General features: G+C 50.8%; 1 protein-coding gene across 1 annotated transcript in view; it reads right to left on the bottom strand.

Annotated features, from left to right (window-relative positions):
- DSCAML1 (DS cell adhesion molecule like 1) overlaps positions 1-17,897 on the bottom strand; it is a 338,141-nt gene that overhangs the window by 19,108 nt on the left and 301,136 nt on the right. Inside the window, exons 17-20 of the mRNA XM_045080488.1 lie at positions 14,336-14,576; positions 10,663-10,809; positions 8,352-8,507; positions 1,070-1,209 (exon numbers count right to left, since the gene is read on the bottom strand). Coding sequence (XP_044936423.1) covers positions 1,070-1,209; positions 8,352-8,507; positions 10,663-10,809; positions 14,336-14,576 — 684 coding nt within the window. The remainder of the gene's footprint in view (positions 1-1,069; positions 1,210-8,351; positions 8,508-10,662; positions 10,810-14,335; positions 14,577-17,897) is intronic.

Below are 17,897 nucleotides of genomic sequence, written 5' to 3'. Positions count from 1 at the left end.
CTCAGAGGGTAATTCAGAAAGACCACAGGAAAGCCAAGCGAAGGAGGAGATGGCACAATTATCGAGCAATTTCAGGGCAGCTTTCCCGGCTGCCGGGAGCTCATCTGCAGATGCTTGGGCTGCCGTCCCATCACACGCTGCTGGTGGAGGGAGAAGCCGGCCCCCTCCTGCTCCCTGCTCTCCTCCTGAGATGTCCTGGGTATCTCCTGGATAGTACTCCTGCCCCCTCCCCCAGGGTGTGCCTCTCCACATCCCCACTAGACTGGACACCCCACTGAGGACAGGTGCACCTGCTGATGTAGCTAGACCAGGTGTGCTCCAGAGTAGTCACCCAGCAGAACACAGTGGTCGAGTGGCTGGAGATCAGGAAAGGAAGAGGGAAGGATACATATTGTGGGATATGGGTGTGTAGACTGCATTTGTCCCCTCTTCCTTCTTTGTCAGGCCCCTCTGAGCACCCAACGGAAGGGCAGGGAACAGCTGCCTGCATTACACTCCCAGGTTTGGGCAGATCTTGCCATCTGAGTCCTCTCTCTAATGCTGAGGCCCAGCTCTGGCCCAGACAGGGACGCTCCTGCCTCCTCTGTCTGCCATCTTCTCTCCTAACTTTAACAGGCTCTATGCTGAGTACGCCACTCAGGGCAGAACTCCAGCAGCCCTCCAAGCCCAGATCGTTCATGCTGGAGAGTGGATCATGTCCAGAGGCCATGGACCAGCCAGGCCCCAGTCAACAGCCCTGGGGCCTGCTGCAAGCTTCCCTGGTCAGCCAGACCAAAAGAGCTGAGGCCCTGGTCTCGCTTTCACATCTGCTTGGTTTTGAGCCCTGACTCAAAGAAGCCTCCAAGGGCTTGTGACAACCTTGCGGCCCTTGGAACAGAGGACTGACCCAAGATGGACACCGAGTAAGGCCTCAACTACTCTTGGGTGACCAGAACCCATTCTTATCCATGAATTCATGTAGAAACACAGATATAAGTAGCTCCCGGGTTTGCCCTGGACACCTGCTGATCTTCCGAGAAATTTTCCCTTTCTCCTGTCACCCTCATCATTCAACCCTGGGCCTACTTACCGGCTGGCCAGACCCAGGGCTGGAGCAGAAGATGGTGTACTTGCGGATCACCCCATTGGGCTTGGTTGGGGGGAGCCAAGACACAACCACACTGCTGGCAGATGAAGGGACAGCTTTGATGCCAGCGGGGGGACCTGGAACTGAATCGGGAGAAGGCCAGGTCAGTTTAGAGAAAGGAGCTCTGCCTTTGGGAAAGAATGACAGGGTGGGGAGAGTGAGGCGGATCAATCTGGGAGAGCTTCCTGGAGGAGGCATCCTTGAGCTATGATTTAAAGGGGGAGGTTCCAGCAGGTAAGGAGAAAGATGATCACTTGGGGCTTGTAACAAAGTATCCGAGACGGAGGCACTGGGAATAGTCATCTTCAAAAGTGGCCAGAACCAAGGACTTAGGATACTTCAGAGACAAACAGAACCCATGGGGAATTCACCTTGATTCCCACAATCTTAACCTACTTCCTGCCTCAATGCTTGACTAATAGGTTGTATGTAGGCCAAACAAATACACTGGTCACTTTGCTCTTTGGCCTATGAGCTCCTTGACGCTGGGGGCTCCAGAGACTCACAGAGCAGGCCTCCTCCTGGGGGGTCAGAGGCTGGTGGTCAGCCAGTGGGTGACTGGGCTTCCTGTCATGTGCCCAGGGCACTGCCCCTGGGCTGCTGGCTAGACCCTTTCTGTTTCAGGAGGGGAAGTCTACCAGGGAATTGGCTGGGACATTCATCCTAAGGAGATCCCAATTCATATGGATTCTGCCCTCCCCACTGCCCCCATCTCTCTGGGCCAGCCTAACCCAGCCGGGACCCCGGGGCTCTACTTGGGAGACTGGACGCTTCCTGGTTTCAGGTCCCCTCATCTCTCCTTTGTATTGTCTGTACTCGTCTTTCCTCCTGGGAGCTTTACGTTCCTTTGAGGACAGTGATGACATCCCGCTCAACTTACTTTGCCTCCCGAGCCTCTGTTTGCCCCTCTATATGATGGACGTAATCACAACCACATTACGGGTTTGCAGTGACAGTCAGCACTGATCAACATAAAAGCACTTGGCACCTCCTGACATATAGAAGACAATAAATGGTGATGATGATCATTTTTTGCATTCCCTCTCTCAACTCTTAGCTTCTAGTACTACTGCATTTTTAAAAAAAAATCTAGTAAGTCAACAATTCTAGGCTACATAAAATAATGATTCATCATAACCATACACCCAGGGGCCCGAGCCCTCCCTGCTACAGCACCACCATCCCGCCCCTGCTAGTGTCTTTGCAGCTCTGAAATGCAGGGGGCCATTCGGGGGGCACTGGGGCAAGTGTGCTGTCGTGTTCAGATCTTTTCTGTCCTTGCATACTTTTTTTCTCAGCAGTAACTGAGAGGGGTACTTAATTTTTTTTTTTTTAAGACTTTATGTATTTATTTGACAGAGAAAGAGGATGAAAGCAGAGGGAGCAGCAGGTTCTCTGTGGAGCAGGAGCCCAATGCAGGGCTCGATCCCAGGACTCTGGGCTCATGACCTGAGCTGAAGGCAGCTGCTTAACGACTGAGCCACCTAGGCACCCCTGTTTGTGCAGTCTCGAGGTGATGTTACTAGGTTCACAACAAATTTGGAACTGCTTCATTTGATTAGTAAATTGGGTTCTATTGTAACAGAGGGTCCTTCTGTATCTCTAATGATGCTTCCTGCCTTAGAGCATACTGTGCCTGACATTCCAGCTCTCTCTCCTTTCTGCCTGGTGTATCTTTTATGTACTCCTTTCCCATTTCCATACCTTTATGTTTTAGGTGTTTACTATAAACAGCATGTATTTGGGTTTTGTTTCATTGCTGGTCTGACAGTCTTTCTCTTTTCATTGAATAATTTAGTCAATTGATCATTTATCAATTTATCATCAGTTAATGCAATTACTTATATATTTATGTTTAAAAAGCTTCTCTTACTAAGTACTGTCTGTCCCACTTATTCTGTTTTTCTTTTTACTCCTTTTTGTGATTTTTTTGGATTGAAAATTTAAAAGAAATACTTTATTTCTCCCTCTCTATTAGCTGGCTATTAGATAGCCTGTTACCACTTTTAGGGGTAACCCAATATGAATCTTTAACTTACCAAATCATGAATTGGTACTTTTTTCCTCCAACAATGCAAGGACCCCCATTTACCTTCACCCAATTTATATGCCATTTTGTATATTTTAATGATGTATATATTTTAGGTCCTCCCCAAGAAAATGTCACTGTCATCATCGTTTATGCAGTCAGTATTAATGGAGATTTACCCGTATGTCCCCCATTTAATTGTTCTTTTTTTCTTGCATCACTGAGCTCCCACTTGGATCATCTTCCTTCTAGCTAAAGAAGACCCTTTAATATTTCTATAGAGCAGGCATATTGGTGGTAAAATCTCTCAGTTCTCGTTTGTCTTTATTTCTTCGTATCTTTATTTCACTTTAATCCTGGAGAATATTTTGGCTTGGTATAAAATTATAGGTTGATAACTATTTTCCTTACATAATTTATATCACTGCATTGGCTTCTGTTGTTGGTTTGTTGGTTTTCATTGTTTCTGACAGTTTAGCTGCTGATCTCATTGTTGGTCCCATAAGAGTAACTGGTCTTTCCCCCTCCGGTTGCTTTTAAGAATTTTCTCTTTGTGTTTCCTGTTTAGCCGCTTTATTAGGATAAGCCTAGGTGTGGACTTCCTTAAGTCATTGCCTGTAGAGTTCCTAGAACTTCTTGCTTTGGGGATTGAGGTCTCTCATCAGTTTTGAACAGTTTTCAGGCATGTTATCTTCTGCGCCATTCTCTTCCTCCTCTTCTTTGAGACTTCCTCTCACATCCTCTATGTCCTTGATATTCAGAATGTGGTCCGTTGGTCAGCAGCAGCGTCACCTGGGAGCATGTTAGAAATGCAAAATCTCAGGTTCCACCCTAGACCTACCAAATCAGAATCTGAATTTTAACACGACCCCCAAGTGACTTGTATGCACAGTCAAGTTTGAAAGTCGCTGTTCTATGTCTGCTACTTGCTCTTTTATTTTCCATTCATTTTTCTTTCTGAGCTTCTTTTGGGTCTTCTCATCTAACTTCCAGTTCACTAATTCTCTCTTCAGCTGCCTCTGATTGGTTATTAAATCTATCCACTGAGTTCTTAATTTCATGTATTAATAGTTCTTGTTTCTAGATTTTCTATTTGATAGTCTCCAATTCTCTTAAAATTTCAATTTCATTCAGAGTAACTATTTGAAAGCTCATGTGATAAAACTTGTGTTTGGAATTCTTGTGGGTCTATTTCTTTCTTTCTTTTTTTTTTTTCCTGCTGGCTTTTGTTCACGTTGTTCCTCATTATTTTTATTGCATGCCAGACACATCATTTGCAAACTTGTTTGTAGAAGTAGTTTGAGGTCTCAGATGATGTAATCTTTCTAAAGGGAGAATTTACATTTGCTTCTGGCAAGTATCTGCAATCTGGGGACTAGCAACCTGGGCCTACCTCAATCTAATTTCCAGGACTGAGATGATTTGAAGCTTAGCTGGTCTACTTTGGGTGCACTTTTAATCCAATGTGCTGTGCCCATGGTCTCAACTCCAGGTAAGGGGGATTCACCAGATAGACCTGTCCACCCCAGCAGGCCCTGAACTCCCAATTTCCTTTCCACTGCTGCTCAGATTATCAGCCCCTGCCTCCAGATTTGGCAAGTGTCCCCTCATGGGAGAGCTGTTCCAAAGGCCGGCCTCACCTCCTGGGCCTCCACTCTCCCTGGGATCCTGGCCCAATAATTCTGCACTCTCCTGCGAGCTCAGGGATGCCTTTAAGCAGGTGTTTTAAAAATGTTTTATCCAGATTTCCTAGTGTCCTCAGCAAGAAGGACAGTGGGTTTGAATTACATAGATAGTCCACCATTACTGGAAGTGCAGATCCTCTGATATGTTTCTCTAAGCTTGTGCTCACGCCTGCCTTCATTGTTAAAAAGGCCACCCTAGCACACACCTTCCGCTTCTCTGCCTAGATACCCACAGGTTCTAACGGGCCTCTCTGACACTGGTCCTTAACCCCTAGAGCCCCTTCCTGCCATCTGTTCTCCTACTTCAGGAGTTACCTTCCTAAAACACAAGTCCAGTCAAGCCTGGTCCTCAGCTAAATATCTTTAAGATGGTTTAAAATCCAACTCAATTTTCACTCTGATTCAGCATTCCCAGGGGAGGGGAGACGTCAGCAAAGGCTTTGTTGCTCAGGAACCAAGTCCAGCCAAGCCAGCCTGAGAACAAGTTAAGACTGGGGGATTTGGACTTCAGAAATGAGCTTGAATTTATTTGAGTTTGTTTTCATTTTATCTTTTAATTTATTTTGGTTTTCTCTAAATTTCCCAATCGTTTTCTTTTCCTTTGGAAGAAGGCACAATCCTGAGCCGGGGCAGGGGGTTGAGCGTGGGGGCAGGGAGTCACCATGTCTTCAGCTCTTCATTCCAAGCTCCCACAGCAGAGCTCATATTGCAGTGTGGACCCGTCTGCTTCCCGAGGGAGCTGAGAAAGAACTGGAATGGGATAACCTGGAGGAGGCGGGACCAGGACTGGTGCTGCGCCTGCTGGTCTGTGTGCCCATCTGCCCCTGTTCTTTCCTATTCCTTGCAAACCGAGCCTCCCTCTTGCTCGGGTACCCATGCCCCTCCATTCCTCAGAGAGAGCTGTCCCCATCACTGACACTAGCGGATTTATTACCCTCCAGGGAAGTTAGCTGTGATCATCCCACTCCCCTTTCAGTGACTGGCTTAGCAAGAGACATGTTGCCCCAGTGTTGTCAACAGGAAATGAGGATGAATCAGTTGAAGGGTTTCTGGGGAAGGTGTTTTTCACTCCCGAGAGATGCCCACAGGAAGAGACCCCCTCTCTCACTGGGAACTCTGTCCTGTCTGGTGGGATGCCTAAAGCTGCAGTCATTTGGAGATCATGGGAGGCACAGCTGACAGGCGGAGGATGGCAGAGCAGAAGGATGGGGCCCAATGAGTTAAGCAACCTTGGAGCTATGCTCCTCAAGACTTATTGTTATGTGTGATAATAATACACTTAGTAGTTAAATCTTTCTTTAGTTGTACTATTCGCAGCCCAAAGCTACCTGTCTGCCACAGGCATGTGATGGAAAGTATAGAAGATATGGAGGCAAGAAGGCCTTGGTTCGCTTCCTACAAGATGCATGACCTCCAGCAGGTTGCTTTAGCTCGCCAGACCTCACTTTCCTCACCTTGAAAATGGACATGATAGTTACCTCATTGGGCTGCCGGGAAGGCTCGGTCACACTTACGACTACACATGCTACCCATGTCAACTGTGGCTGCGGTTCTGGGTGTGACAGCAGTTCTCACCTCACAGTGGCTTCCTTCTGGCTCAGGCCTCCCTTTTGGGGGGCACCGAGTCCCTCAGGGATGCCTGGGTCCACCTGAAGCGGCCAGCACCTTGGTAACTAGCAGGCCCCTGCCATTTCCTAGTGCTGCACATTTTAGGAAGCGTTTTACAGTTAACTTGCTTCTTACAACAACTTGATGTGATCAGTGTCCCCATTTTATCAAGAGGAAACAGGTTCAGGAAGGCTAAGTGACTGGCCAGTAACGGACAGGGCTGGGCCATGCTCTTCTGTTGTGCCTGCCAGCACCCCTTTACTCTGCGGACCTGCCCACAGGACCCATTTCCTGACTGCATGGTCCCCTGCGCGTGTCCCTGGCCGTGGCTCTGGAGGCAGCTCTGAAGCGAAAAGTGGGAAGCTCCTTGCAGGGAGGGATGATGCTATCGGACCTTCAGATTCCCTCGGGCGGGGGGGGGGGACCGACCTTTGTCAAACATGCAGAAGAGCTTATAGCTCAGACCTTGCATCAGCACAGGATGCAAAAGGGCAGGGACGGGGGGGGGGGGCGGGGAGCAGTGGTTCCCATCTAGGGGCTGGATAGGTGTATTGTTCAGAAGGTCTGGAAGGGGCCAGGCTCCGAGCATGGTCCCCGCTTGGCCTGCACACACATGAGCAGGTGGCTCTGCCCGGAGCTGTCCCAGGAAACCTTGATGGGGGGATTAATGGCAGGAAAAGTAGGGCAGGCAGGTTGGTAAATATTTAATTGCTCAGAGCTTAAGGCAGGGAGGTGGCCCGATCTGGTGGAGGACCAGGGCTTAGGGAGAGTGGGGAGCTGGATTAAACCGGTCTGTTCCCTGGGCACCGGCTGCTCTGGGAAACTCTGGAGCATCCCTTCCACCTTGGGACCCCTGCCTCAGCAACTCTAATCCTCCAACACCTTCTTCGGAAACACACAGGAGGGGACCCAGGCCATAGGAACTTTGAGAAAACTGAGGCAGCGAGGGGAGGAAGCCAGGATGTTAGCAGTGGCTGTTGCTTTAGTCCCCAAGCTGCCAGCCACTCTTCACAGGAACCAACTTAAAAATAGAGCACCTGCCTCCGAAGGTTGAAGCGTCAGCTAAGGGATGGTGTTGGGATGGGTGAGGAAGAAAGTGGAGGATGGAAGCTGGAGCCCCAGCTTCTGGATGCGGGGTGAGAGGTGGGGGGAGGGGGAGGCGCTCCAGACGAATGAGGCCCCCTGGTGGTGTGCATTTCTGGGCCCCAGCTGGGAGTCTGGCCCTTTTCCCAACCTCTTCTCTGCTGGGTTGGTTCAGCTCTCCACCTCCCCCACCATCTTCCTTTGTCACCCCAGCCTGGAGGGTTGGCTTGTGATCTCTGCTTTTCCCCCAGTTCCGTTCCATGAGGAAGGGCTTTGAGATCAGAGCTCTGAATGGAGGCACAGCCCATTCTGTCCCTGAGAGCCTCCCCAGAGCACCAGAGTCCAGGGCCTGGCCCATTCTGGGGCTTCTGCAGGATGGCTGCCAAGTCCCTAAGCCAAGATGTGAGGCGAGATGGCCCTCTCCCCCTCCCCGCCAATCCAACCATCTGTATCCAGAGGAAACCAGGCAGAAACTTGCATCAGAGCAGATGCCACAAAAAGGATGCTCTTGAAGGGGACGGGGGAAGAAAGACTTTATCAGCCTCTGACCTGGTGCTGCAGGGGGAGCCAAGGGAGCAGGTTCCCGTCGCTTATATGTTTATGCAGGAGTCCCAGAGCATCTGCTACCACCAATGGCAGTCTGTGGTCTCCCCAGGTGGGGTCCCAGAGTGCCCAAAGCCACCCTACAATGACTCAAAGGGACAGGAGACAGGATGGTGCCCTGCCGTCACCTTTCTCCTTGGGCAGCGCTCGGCAGCAGGCCCTGGGGGAGTGTGGCGGGGGTGCCGAGGCCGGGCTGGGCATGGCAGAGCAGACTTACCGTCCTCCTTGGTCTGGATGCAGAGCACGCCGCTGCGCACGCCGTCCCCGGCCTGGGTGTAGGCCAGCACCTGCACGCTGTAGTTGGTGAACTTCTCCATACCACGCAGCTCTACCCGCTCCCGCGTGGTGGTGATGTTCTGCATCTCGCCCCACTCTGCCGGAGACAAGCAGCCCCTGAGTGCGGCCCGGGTGGTGTGGGGCGTGCCTGGTCCCCCTGCCGCTGGCCCTCTGCCAGCCTGGGCTCCACTGGGCTCAGACTTCACCTCCATGGTAGTGGCAGCTAGGGGGACTTGGCCTCCAGGAACATGGGGGCAAATTTGGGGCACCGATCCCAGGCCTCATCTCTCCCCAAGGGGGTCCAACCAGGGCGAGCCGGCCTATGCCTGGCTTTGGCCCCAGTGACCTTGCACCAAATTCAACCTAATACTCTCCCTGGAGTATTGGAGAATATTTCCATCTCTCCGAGCACCCTCCCCCTCCTCCATCCAATCCCCTCTCCCTGCGAGGGATCCCAAGCGTGCCGTACTCTCAGTAGCATAAGAGCTAAGTCCCCTTCCCTTCTCCCTACCCCTGAGGACACCCTCCCCAGGAAGAACCTACAAAAAGAATCTGGGACAGGCTATGAGAGGAGACAGCCTCCGCCAAGAAGGGTTGGGCTTTCCTCCGGCTCAGTGAGGACCCGTCATCTGACTCTGTCAAGGGACTTACTGTAGGCTGAAGGAAAGCTTGGGGAGGGGGTCCCCTGGGAAGACCATGAACTTAGAAGGAGAAAAAAAGACAGGCTGCTGAGTTGACAGCTGTCCACTGAGACCCCTGGGCTTTCAGAAAGACAGGCGCGGACACTGGCTGAGGACAGGCTTTGTAGAAGCCCGTAGACCCAGTCCAGGGCCTCCCTGGGGACCTGCTGTGGTCAGAGGGCCCGGCCCAGGGAGGACAGTAGTCTGCCGGGGCCCAGGAATGAGAACACCATGCCCAGCCAGGGCAACTCCAGGTCAGTGCAGGAAAGCCTCAGAAACCCCAGCAATGGGAATTTTTTTTTTTTTTCTTCAGGAAATTAGAAACCAGGGTAGTCAGGGTACTCAAGGACTGGAGCCAGAGAAAAGACCCAAAAGGAGGTCAGTATGGCCAGTGAGCCAGGTGCCTTTGGAGATTACAAAGGCCAATGACTTCCTTACCTTAAGGGGCTGAGCTAGGAACACTGTGGGTTTAGAAAAGAGGAAGCAAGTTCTGGAAACCGAAGGACCACCCCTTATCTGGACAGTACAAACGGGGGGGCTGTGTCAGAGCACATGAACTAGGGACACCTCCCAACACCCAAGCCCTGAGCTCCAGGCCACTGTGCTTTTGGAGGAGGCCGTGGCGGTGGTGGTAGGGAAAGGCTCATGCTGTCCGCAGTGCATCTCGGCATACACACGGAGAAGGGGTGAGGGGATGAGGAGGCAGCTGCCCTGCAGAAATGACCACAAGCTGGAGCTTCCAGTCCTCCAGGGGAGAAGGGAGAGCCAAGGGAACTGGGGGCAGAAGGCTCAGGAGCCGGGGAGCCAAGCTCGCCGTGGCCCCCAGTAGAGCAGCTTCATGGTTTGGGATGCTGGGCCTCTGGCTTGTACAAGCGCAGGCTTTCCTGGTCACTGCAAGGCTCCCATGTACCCAGCGGGCAGGGGCTCGGTATGTTTGTGGGACTACAGAAGACTGCCTAGACCAGTGCATCCCAGGGCAAGGAAGGCACCCCTAGCGTTGGGCCACGATCTTGGGTTTTGTGCACCTGCCATTCCAGCTCCATTTCCTGCTCTTCTCCGGATCCTGGGCAGACTGCCCACCTCACTGCCTGGCCAAGGGATGCTGCACTGTCCCCCCACCAGCTTCTGGTAACCCCGTTTCCTCACCTTCTGTCCTCGGTGGTGAGGATGAGCCCCAGGTGCCCCCCCTTGCTCCACACCCCTCTGAAAGCAGTGCCTTCCTGACACTTTTTAACCGCCCCGTCTGAGTGCCAGGGACCCTGCTCAAGATCAACACGTTACATCAGAAAATCACAGACACCCCATCACACCTGCAGTCATTCCCAAACACATGGCCGTCCAGGAGCAGCTGATGTCCCTCCCCCCAGCACAGAGGTGACCATGTATCCCACCACCCATCCTGGCCGTGGCTCTGGCTGGGACAGTGTATGCAGAAGAGAGGGGCTGGGCCTCCACTTGATATCCTTTGGGAAGATGCTCAGCTCTGATCATCTGTGTCTGGTCTGGACATAGACCCCCAAGGAGCCTACATCTCTCACCCCAAGACACAGCTGTCACTCCCGGGACACTCACCCCCATCCACGTAGAGTGACCAGAAGATGACCCGGTAGCCTTTGAGGACGCCATTGAGAGTGCTGCGTGGGGGCTCCGACCAGGAGATGACGGCCACATCGGAGGTGATGGACAGGGCCCGGACGTTCTCGGGGGGCTGGCTGGGCACTGCAGGGGGCGGGGGAGAAGGGTAGAGTCCAGTCAGGGCATACAGCCTGACATCTGTGTCCCAACCAGGAGAACATGGGAGGAGCTCCCGATAGAGTGAGGAGAGTCTGGGCTGCGTGGCTGGGAAGTGAAGCATTTCCTCTCCTGGATTTGGATGAAAAGAGATCTTCATAGCTTCGGTTCCTTGCTCTCCAGGTGGCACGTTCCCGGTTCTGGGTATGTGCTGAGGGCACAAGGTGATGAACACAAGGCATGACCCCATGGGGATCCTCCAGTGGTCACCACAACCCAGGAAGTTCATCTTCATCAGGTTGCAGAACCTAGAAGATCGCCAGGCCAGCCCTGGGTCTTATCTGATGGCTGCTGGCCCGATGTGGCATCTGACCAGGTGGTCTGAGCCCAGCCTCTTGGGCCCCATGAGTCCTTATGCCAGGCTGAAGGGAAGGAAAACAAGGTAGTCCCTTCATCTTGCTGAAGGGGAGAAGGTTCCATAGACACCTTTAAGTTTTCTGGGACCATTACATATTTGTCCCTTGTCCCTGCACATCAAAATGCCTCAGATGATGAGAAAACATTTTCTGATAGCAACTTAGGTGGCCCATTTTGCCTCTAACCCTCTCCCCTGGAGCGCTACCTTGGAGCCTAACCTAAGTTCTACACTCCAGAGTTGGCCCTAGTGCAGGTCACTCTTTCTGAGATGGCAGACGGTGGGGACGCCAGATTCCGGGAGCCACTTTGTTTGGAAAGAACTTTGGTGGCACTTCCTGCTGGCTTCCCAGGAGCTGGGGCCAAAGGGAAAGGCCAGGTCTGCTTTGCTCAGAGAGGGAGAAAGGAGGCACAGGCTGGATGGAAGGTAATTAGATCCCACTGCCCCACAAGAGGCAACTCTAATTTTTATGAGCATTTAAATGATAATACATCATCCTAACGATCCTCTTTGAGAATGATTATTGTTTCATATTACTTAGGTGTAAAAATATAAGCACCATGTAATTAGGGACCCAGTGTAATAAACTAATACAGATCGCCCGTTCGAACAAAATGAAGGTAATATAATTATGGAAAAGACACTATTGCTAAAGCAGGGCCCTTGACTACCCCAGGAGGAGTGCTAATATTGCCAGGAAACGATCAGGATCTGACAGGCTAACGAGGGCCTTAATTAAGTATGAAAAACTGCTGAGCAAATGCTGCTGGAAACTTCTTCCCTCTCTCCTCTTTTGTTTTGAAAATGACTCTACAGCCCATGCTGATCTCTCCCTGTTGGAAATTCTAGGTCCCCCACCCAGAAGCGGGAGCCTGGGAGGTACTGCCCTGCTGGAGGCCTGGCCTGGCTGTTTCCTGGCCCGGCCCCAGTAGACAGCAGTCAGGGCTGTGCGTGCTGTGGCTGTGTGGGCCTGGGGCAGCTGTCCCCCTGGACACGCCTTCCCCGGGCATCCCGGGTCCGCATCTCTTGGTCCTATATCCAGCCTTGCTCCAAAGCGAGAGAGAGACAATGGGGCACAGGAGAGAGTATAGGATTCAGGATCTGACCTGGATTTTGACCCCGGGCTCTGTTCTTTAGGTGATAGGTGATTCCGGACAGGCTTTTTAGCTTCCTTGAAACCTGGCTCCTTTGATGGGGAGCGCCCTAGCTATTGGCGCTGCGTCTCATAGGCAGGTGCCCCCCTGTGCCAGCATTTCTTTGAAATGCAAAATTTATTCAACCTGCTAGCAGGAGCTGGGTTGGGGGGAGAGCCTAGCAATCTGTTTATGGCCTTCCAGAAGGTTCTGATACACATTCAGGTTTGAGAACTACTGGGTCAGAGCACCCTTGGGATAAGTACTGTTGGTTTGAAGAGGTAACAGGTTGACTCCCCTCCACCCAGCCGGGCCTGTGGTCCAGGGAGGTGCTGGTTGGGGACGGAGTCGGTGTGGAATGGCGGAGGCCGAGGGGGCACTGGTTGTCTTGTGGTTTCCCACGTCCCCTACTAGCGTTCTCTGTGTCCCTCGGCTTGCTACGTGTTTTTCCCTTTTTCTGAGTTCTCCCGTTCCCCAGGGGCTCAGTGCTTCATCCCAAAGCCCAGCTTGGGCCGCAGAACCACTGAATGAGAATCTTGGGAGATGAAGCCGGGGCATCGATATTTTTTAAAGCTTCCAGATAATTCCAATTTGTAGCCAAAGTTAAGGACTGCCAGCATGAGCTAATCTACTTTCAGGTTTCTGACCTGATATATCCTTCCTCCCAGGGGTGTCTACACTTTTAGAGAAGATGAACTAGGGAGAAGGCATTGCTTAACCTTAAGGAGTGACTGCCCCGCACCCCCCACCAAACATGGGACTTTAACTCACGACGCTGAGATCAAGACCTGAGCTGAGATCAAGAGCTGGATGCTTATGCCTGGGTGGCTCAGTCAATGAAGTGTTTGCCTTGTGCTCAGGTTATGAGCCCCGGGGGGATCAAGCCTTGCAGTCCCACATCTGGCTCCCCGGTGGAGCCTGCTTCTCCTTCTGCCTGCCCCTTCCCCTGCTTGTGCTCTCTCTCTCTCTCCCTGACAATTAAATAAGTAAAATCTAAAAAAAAAAAAAAAAGAAAGAAAAAGAAAAAACCAAAAAACAAAAGACAAGAAAGGAAAAGAAAAGAAAAAAGTTGGACACTTAACCTACTGAGCCAGCCATGCCCTCTAAGGAATGGCTTTCTAATAGTAGAATGCATGAGTCCCCTCCCTCTGCAGGGGCAGGGTCGGACGCAGCAGCGGTTTTAATCTCAGACTCTGGAATTGGGTTAGGACATCAGGAAAGAAGCTTAGGGGAAACTTCTGCCCTTTGGGGGGCCACAGGCATCAAGGGCCATGTCTTCTCTTTCAACCTCACACAGGCTCAGGTACTAGCTGGCCCTTCTCTGTGCTTGGAGTGCAGGCACATTCCTGCTTCCTCCTAACGTTGTCCCCCTGAAAGCTGGGCCCTGTCATTTACTCATCAGAGTGTGGAGTCCTCTCTGGTCCTCAAAGGATCACATTTAAAGCAGTGGCTCTACACCTCCCACCGCTTGGATCTTGGCATATTTTAAGCCCTGTCTCTTGTTCGGCCTCTCAGATAGGCAGTGGATGGGTTCCAGCCCAGAAATGCAAAGGTAACTTGGTTTCTGCCCTGTTTCCAACCTGCAGGTTGTTGAGGGAGAAGAAACAGGACCAGGGTGTAGAGGAAAAGGGCCTGGGGAGAGACAGGAGTGAGGACCAGAATGAGGGAGAGTCGGGTGGATGAGAGGCAGGGGCTCAGATAGGTGGAGCATCAGCAGGCAATGGATGACTCAGATGGGCGGAGCATCAGCACGCAATGGACAGAGCGCTGGCCAATGGACTGAGAGCTTAGGGGTGCTCAAGGTCCCAGCACCTCTTGAGGAGCTAATGGGTCAGAGGAGCTGGAGGGATCCAGGGTGCCTGTGTGCCTCATGGGGTGGTGACGGGGCCCGGAGCAGTGGGAGGGCCCCGAGTTGTCGCTGGCAGCCCTGGCTCTCCCGCCCACCACCGCGTGCTCGTGTCCTCACCGTCCTCCAGCGTGGTGGCATTGATCTCGCTGGATGAGGGGCCCGTGCCAGCCCGATTGAAGGCCTGGACCACCACCCCATATTGGGCAAACTTCTTGAGGTTGTCCAGGGTGTAGACCTCGCTGTCCCCAGTGGCTTTCATCTCCACGATGCTGTACTGCCCACTGCTGCCAGGGCTGTTCTCCCTGTAGCCGATTTGGTAGCCCCGTATGACGCCATTCTGCAGCTCCTTCTTGGGCGCCTGTGAGCGGGGTGGGGGAGGGGAGACAAAGACACAAGGGGGCTCGGAGACGATGCTCTGAAAGCCAAAGGAAGATCCTGTCCCTCTTCAGTTCCCAACCCTTCAAAGGCTCCCATCTTATTTGGGGTGAAAAGCAAAGTTCTTACAAGGGCGACGGAACCCTGTACGACCTGCCCCGTTACCTCTTGGGTCCATTTCCTCTTCCCCTGGCTGCCCCTGCTCCAGCACATTGGCCTCTCGCGGTTCACACGGGGCTCACCTCCACTCCAGGGAGACCCTCTTTCCTTGCACTGCTGCACAGCTTCCCTCTTCACTTCTGTGGTATCCTCGCGACCACGCCCTGTCTTCATGATGCTTTCCTCATGCTCTTTATCTGAGATCGCTCCCTCCCCTCTGTACCATATTTTTCCACGTTTCTTCCTGGCCCCCATCACTTCTTGGACCCACTTTTTCTTCCCCAGGCTCTCTTTTTCTCCATTGCACTTAGCATCACCGGACATCCTATATATTTTACTTATGCGTCCCTGTGTTCGCATTAGCATATAAACACCATAAGGATGAAAAACATTGTTTCGTTTGCTCTTTGCTGTGCTCTGTCTAGAATGATGGCTGATACGTAGCAAGCCTTCAATACACAGTTACTGAACGAATGGAGAGAGGAGCTGATACGGCTGTTATCTGACATGGACTCGGGAGCCTGGGAGAAATGGAACCGCAGACAAAAAGTAACCAAATGGACAGGAAGATGAGCAATTAGCTTGAGTAAAAAGAGAATCCCAAGATGACGCATCACACCCTCCCACCCCCTAGGACAGCCATTGTCACCAAATGGAAAACAACACGTCTGGGCGATGACGTGGGCCAACTGGGCTCCTGCACAGCTGGTGGGGATGCAAACCGGTGCGGCAGCCGTGGTCAGCAGCCTCCCAGAGTGAAACACGGAATTTCCATAGGATCCAGCAGTTCTGCTCCTTGGTACGTACCCCAAGAAGTGAAAGTGGAGACTCAGACACAGACTTGCACACCCAAGTTCATGGCAGCATTATTATTCATCATAGTCAAAAGGTAGAAACAACCCAAGTGTCCATTGATGAATGAACGAATAAATAAAATGTGGTCTATGAAGTCAATTGAATATTATTTAGCTGGATATGCCTATTGTTCAGCCAGAATGGAATTCTGACGCAGGTTACCATGTGGCTGAACTTTGAAAACATCACACTCAGTGAAATAAGCCAGACACAAAAGTTCAAATGATGTGTGATCCAGTTTCTATGGAGTCCCTAGATCAGTCCGCAGAACAGCCACATTCACAGAGTCAGAAAAGAGACTAGGAGTTTCCAGGGGCTGGGGCGAGGAGAGGAGTACTTATCAGTGAACGGGTGCAGAGTTTCTGTTTGGGATTGTGAGAAAGTTCTGGAGGTAGATAGCAGTGATGGTTGCATACACAGTGAACATATTTCATGACAATGACCTGTGCACGTAGGCATGGATAAAATGATAAAAATGGGCCATATATTTTACCATAATTCCAAAAAGAAAAAAAAAAGAGTCCTTGACTTGGTGTGTGGCCAGTCCTTTGGAGCACGTGGCTAGGTCTCCCCGGACATCACGGCTAGGGGTTGGGGTCTGTGGGGTGGGGAGGCCTGAAGCCAGCCCCTAGACAGACAGACAGAGATGGATAAGACACGTGGTAAGAAGGGAGCATTTTGGAGCTCTGGCTGGGCTGGTGGTAATGAAGGACTGGTCCCAGTCAGCTGGGAAGACAGAGTAAACACCAATGGCATGAAGCTCGGACTAGAAAACCTACTCTTACTCCAAGCTTCACCTTGAGACAGACAGACAGACAGACAGACACACACACACACACACACACACACACTCCTGATATATCTCACATTCCGACCCATCAAAGCAAACGTCCTAATCCACCTACCTACCAAAAGTCAGACAGATCCAGATTCACAGATAGAAACCAGCTTCTTGAACAAACAGACTCGCCCATCTATAAATTGAGAGAGCACCCACCCCAGTGCACAGAAAAACAACTCAAATCAGGGTTTTAAAGACAATGAAGTTAATTGAAAAGCCCACCTTTTATTATACTAAAAAATAGTGAGATCAAAAACAATTAAGTTAGTAAAACAGTCCCACTATTTTTTTTTTAAATTCAATGAATGTTTTAAATGAACTGCATTTTTAAGCTCACTGTTAACTCAATGAAATGAAGTTTTTAATTTAACGTAATGGTTTTGAACTCACTAAAGAGGTGTGTGTGTATGTGTATTTAATTGACTTGACTTTTTGTTAATGCCTGAATTAATGTTTTTCAGCACTTGGGCAGTCCTGTTTGCTAGTTTGTAAGTGAGAAAATTCCTGCATTCTCATCTCTGCCCGTGTATATCTACACACACACACACACACCCACATCTATTATAGACACAAACATATCTTCAAGAGTGATACCCTGTCTTCACAGTGATGCACATTCTAGAATTACACACACATATCCATAATGCCATGTGCTGATATATACAACACACGTGACCACAGCCATCCATACCGTGATAATGACAGACACCTGTGCAGAGCACCATGTAACATTCTCACATCAATGTATACTGACCGAGGTCCGGGATGGACATTGAGGGACACGCTGCTGTATCCATATGTATGTATTCACATATTAATACAAATCTTGTCTGATCTTCCTTCCCTCTCTCCCTCTTTTCTCTTTCTCTACTCCTGTCTCTCCCTCTCCTCTCCCTTCCACTGCTCCCCTTACCCCCAACAGGCACACTCAGGACTTAAATCAATCTTAACAATATTTCTCTTGAAGCATTAAGAAATCAATAGGGCTGATTGCAAATTTATGTCATAAAGCAGTGGCGATCCATCTCACGGAAAGGGTCTTAAAATGAAGTGACTTATCTTTCAAGTGAATCTTTATTTTTCATTAATCTGTTTCTTGGTGTTAAAAAAAAAAATCCCCTGAGAAGTCAGGCCAAAATTTATTGATGGGCTGGTTCATTCTGAAGTTCTAACTTTCTAATCAATTTTATTTTTCATTATGAGACTTTGGAGAAATAAATCTGATTCTAAATTTTCATCGACCTCCCGGTTTGAGGTCTGTAGCCAAATGGCTCAGTGTTTTACATATATACTTTCCCTGCCCCCACCTCCTGGCTTCCGGAGAGTATTGCTGGGACTTGGGTCCAGAACCAGGATGCAGACAGACTTGGGGTTAGATTCTAGGCTTCACCCCCACTTTCTGAGGGAAGCCTTGGAACCCGGAGCTGAACCTGAAGGGAAACCATGGCT

This window comes from Mustela putorius, unplaced genomic scaffold (genome assembly GCF_011764305.1).
Source record: "Mustela putorius furo isolate JIRA1106 unplaced genomic scaffold, ASM1176430v1.1 tig00000460_pilon_pilon_pilon, whole genome shotgun sequence".
NCBI lineage: Eukaryota > Metazoa > Chordata > Mammalia > Carnivora > Mustelidae > Mustela > Mustela putorius.
Note: the sequence above shows the minus strand (reverse complement) of the source record. Positions and strands in the feature narration are given on the sequence as shown.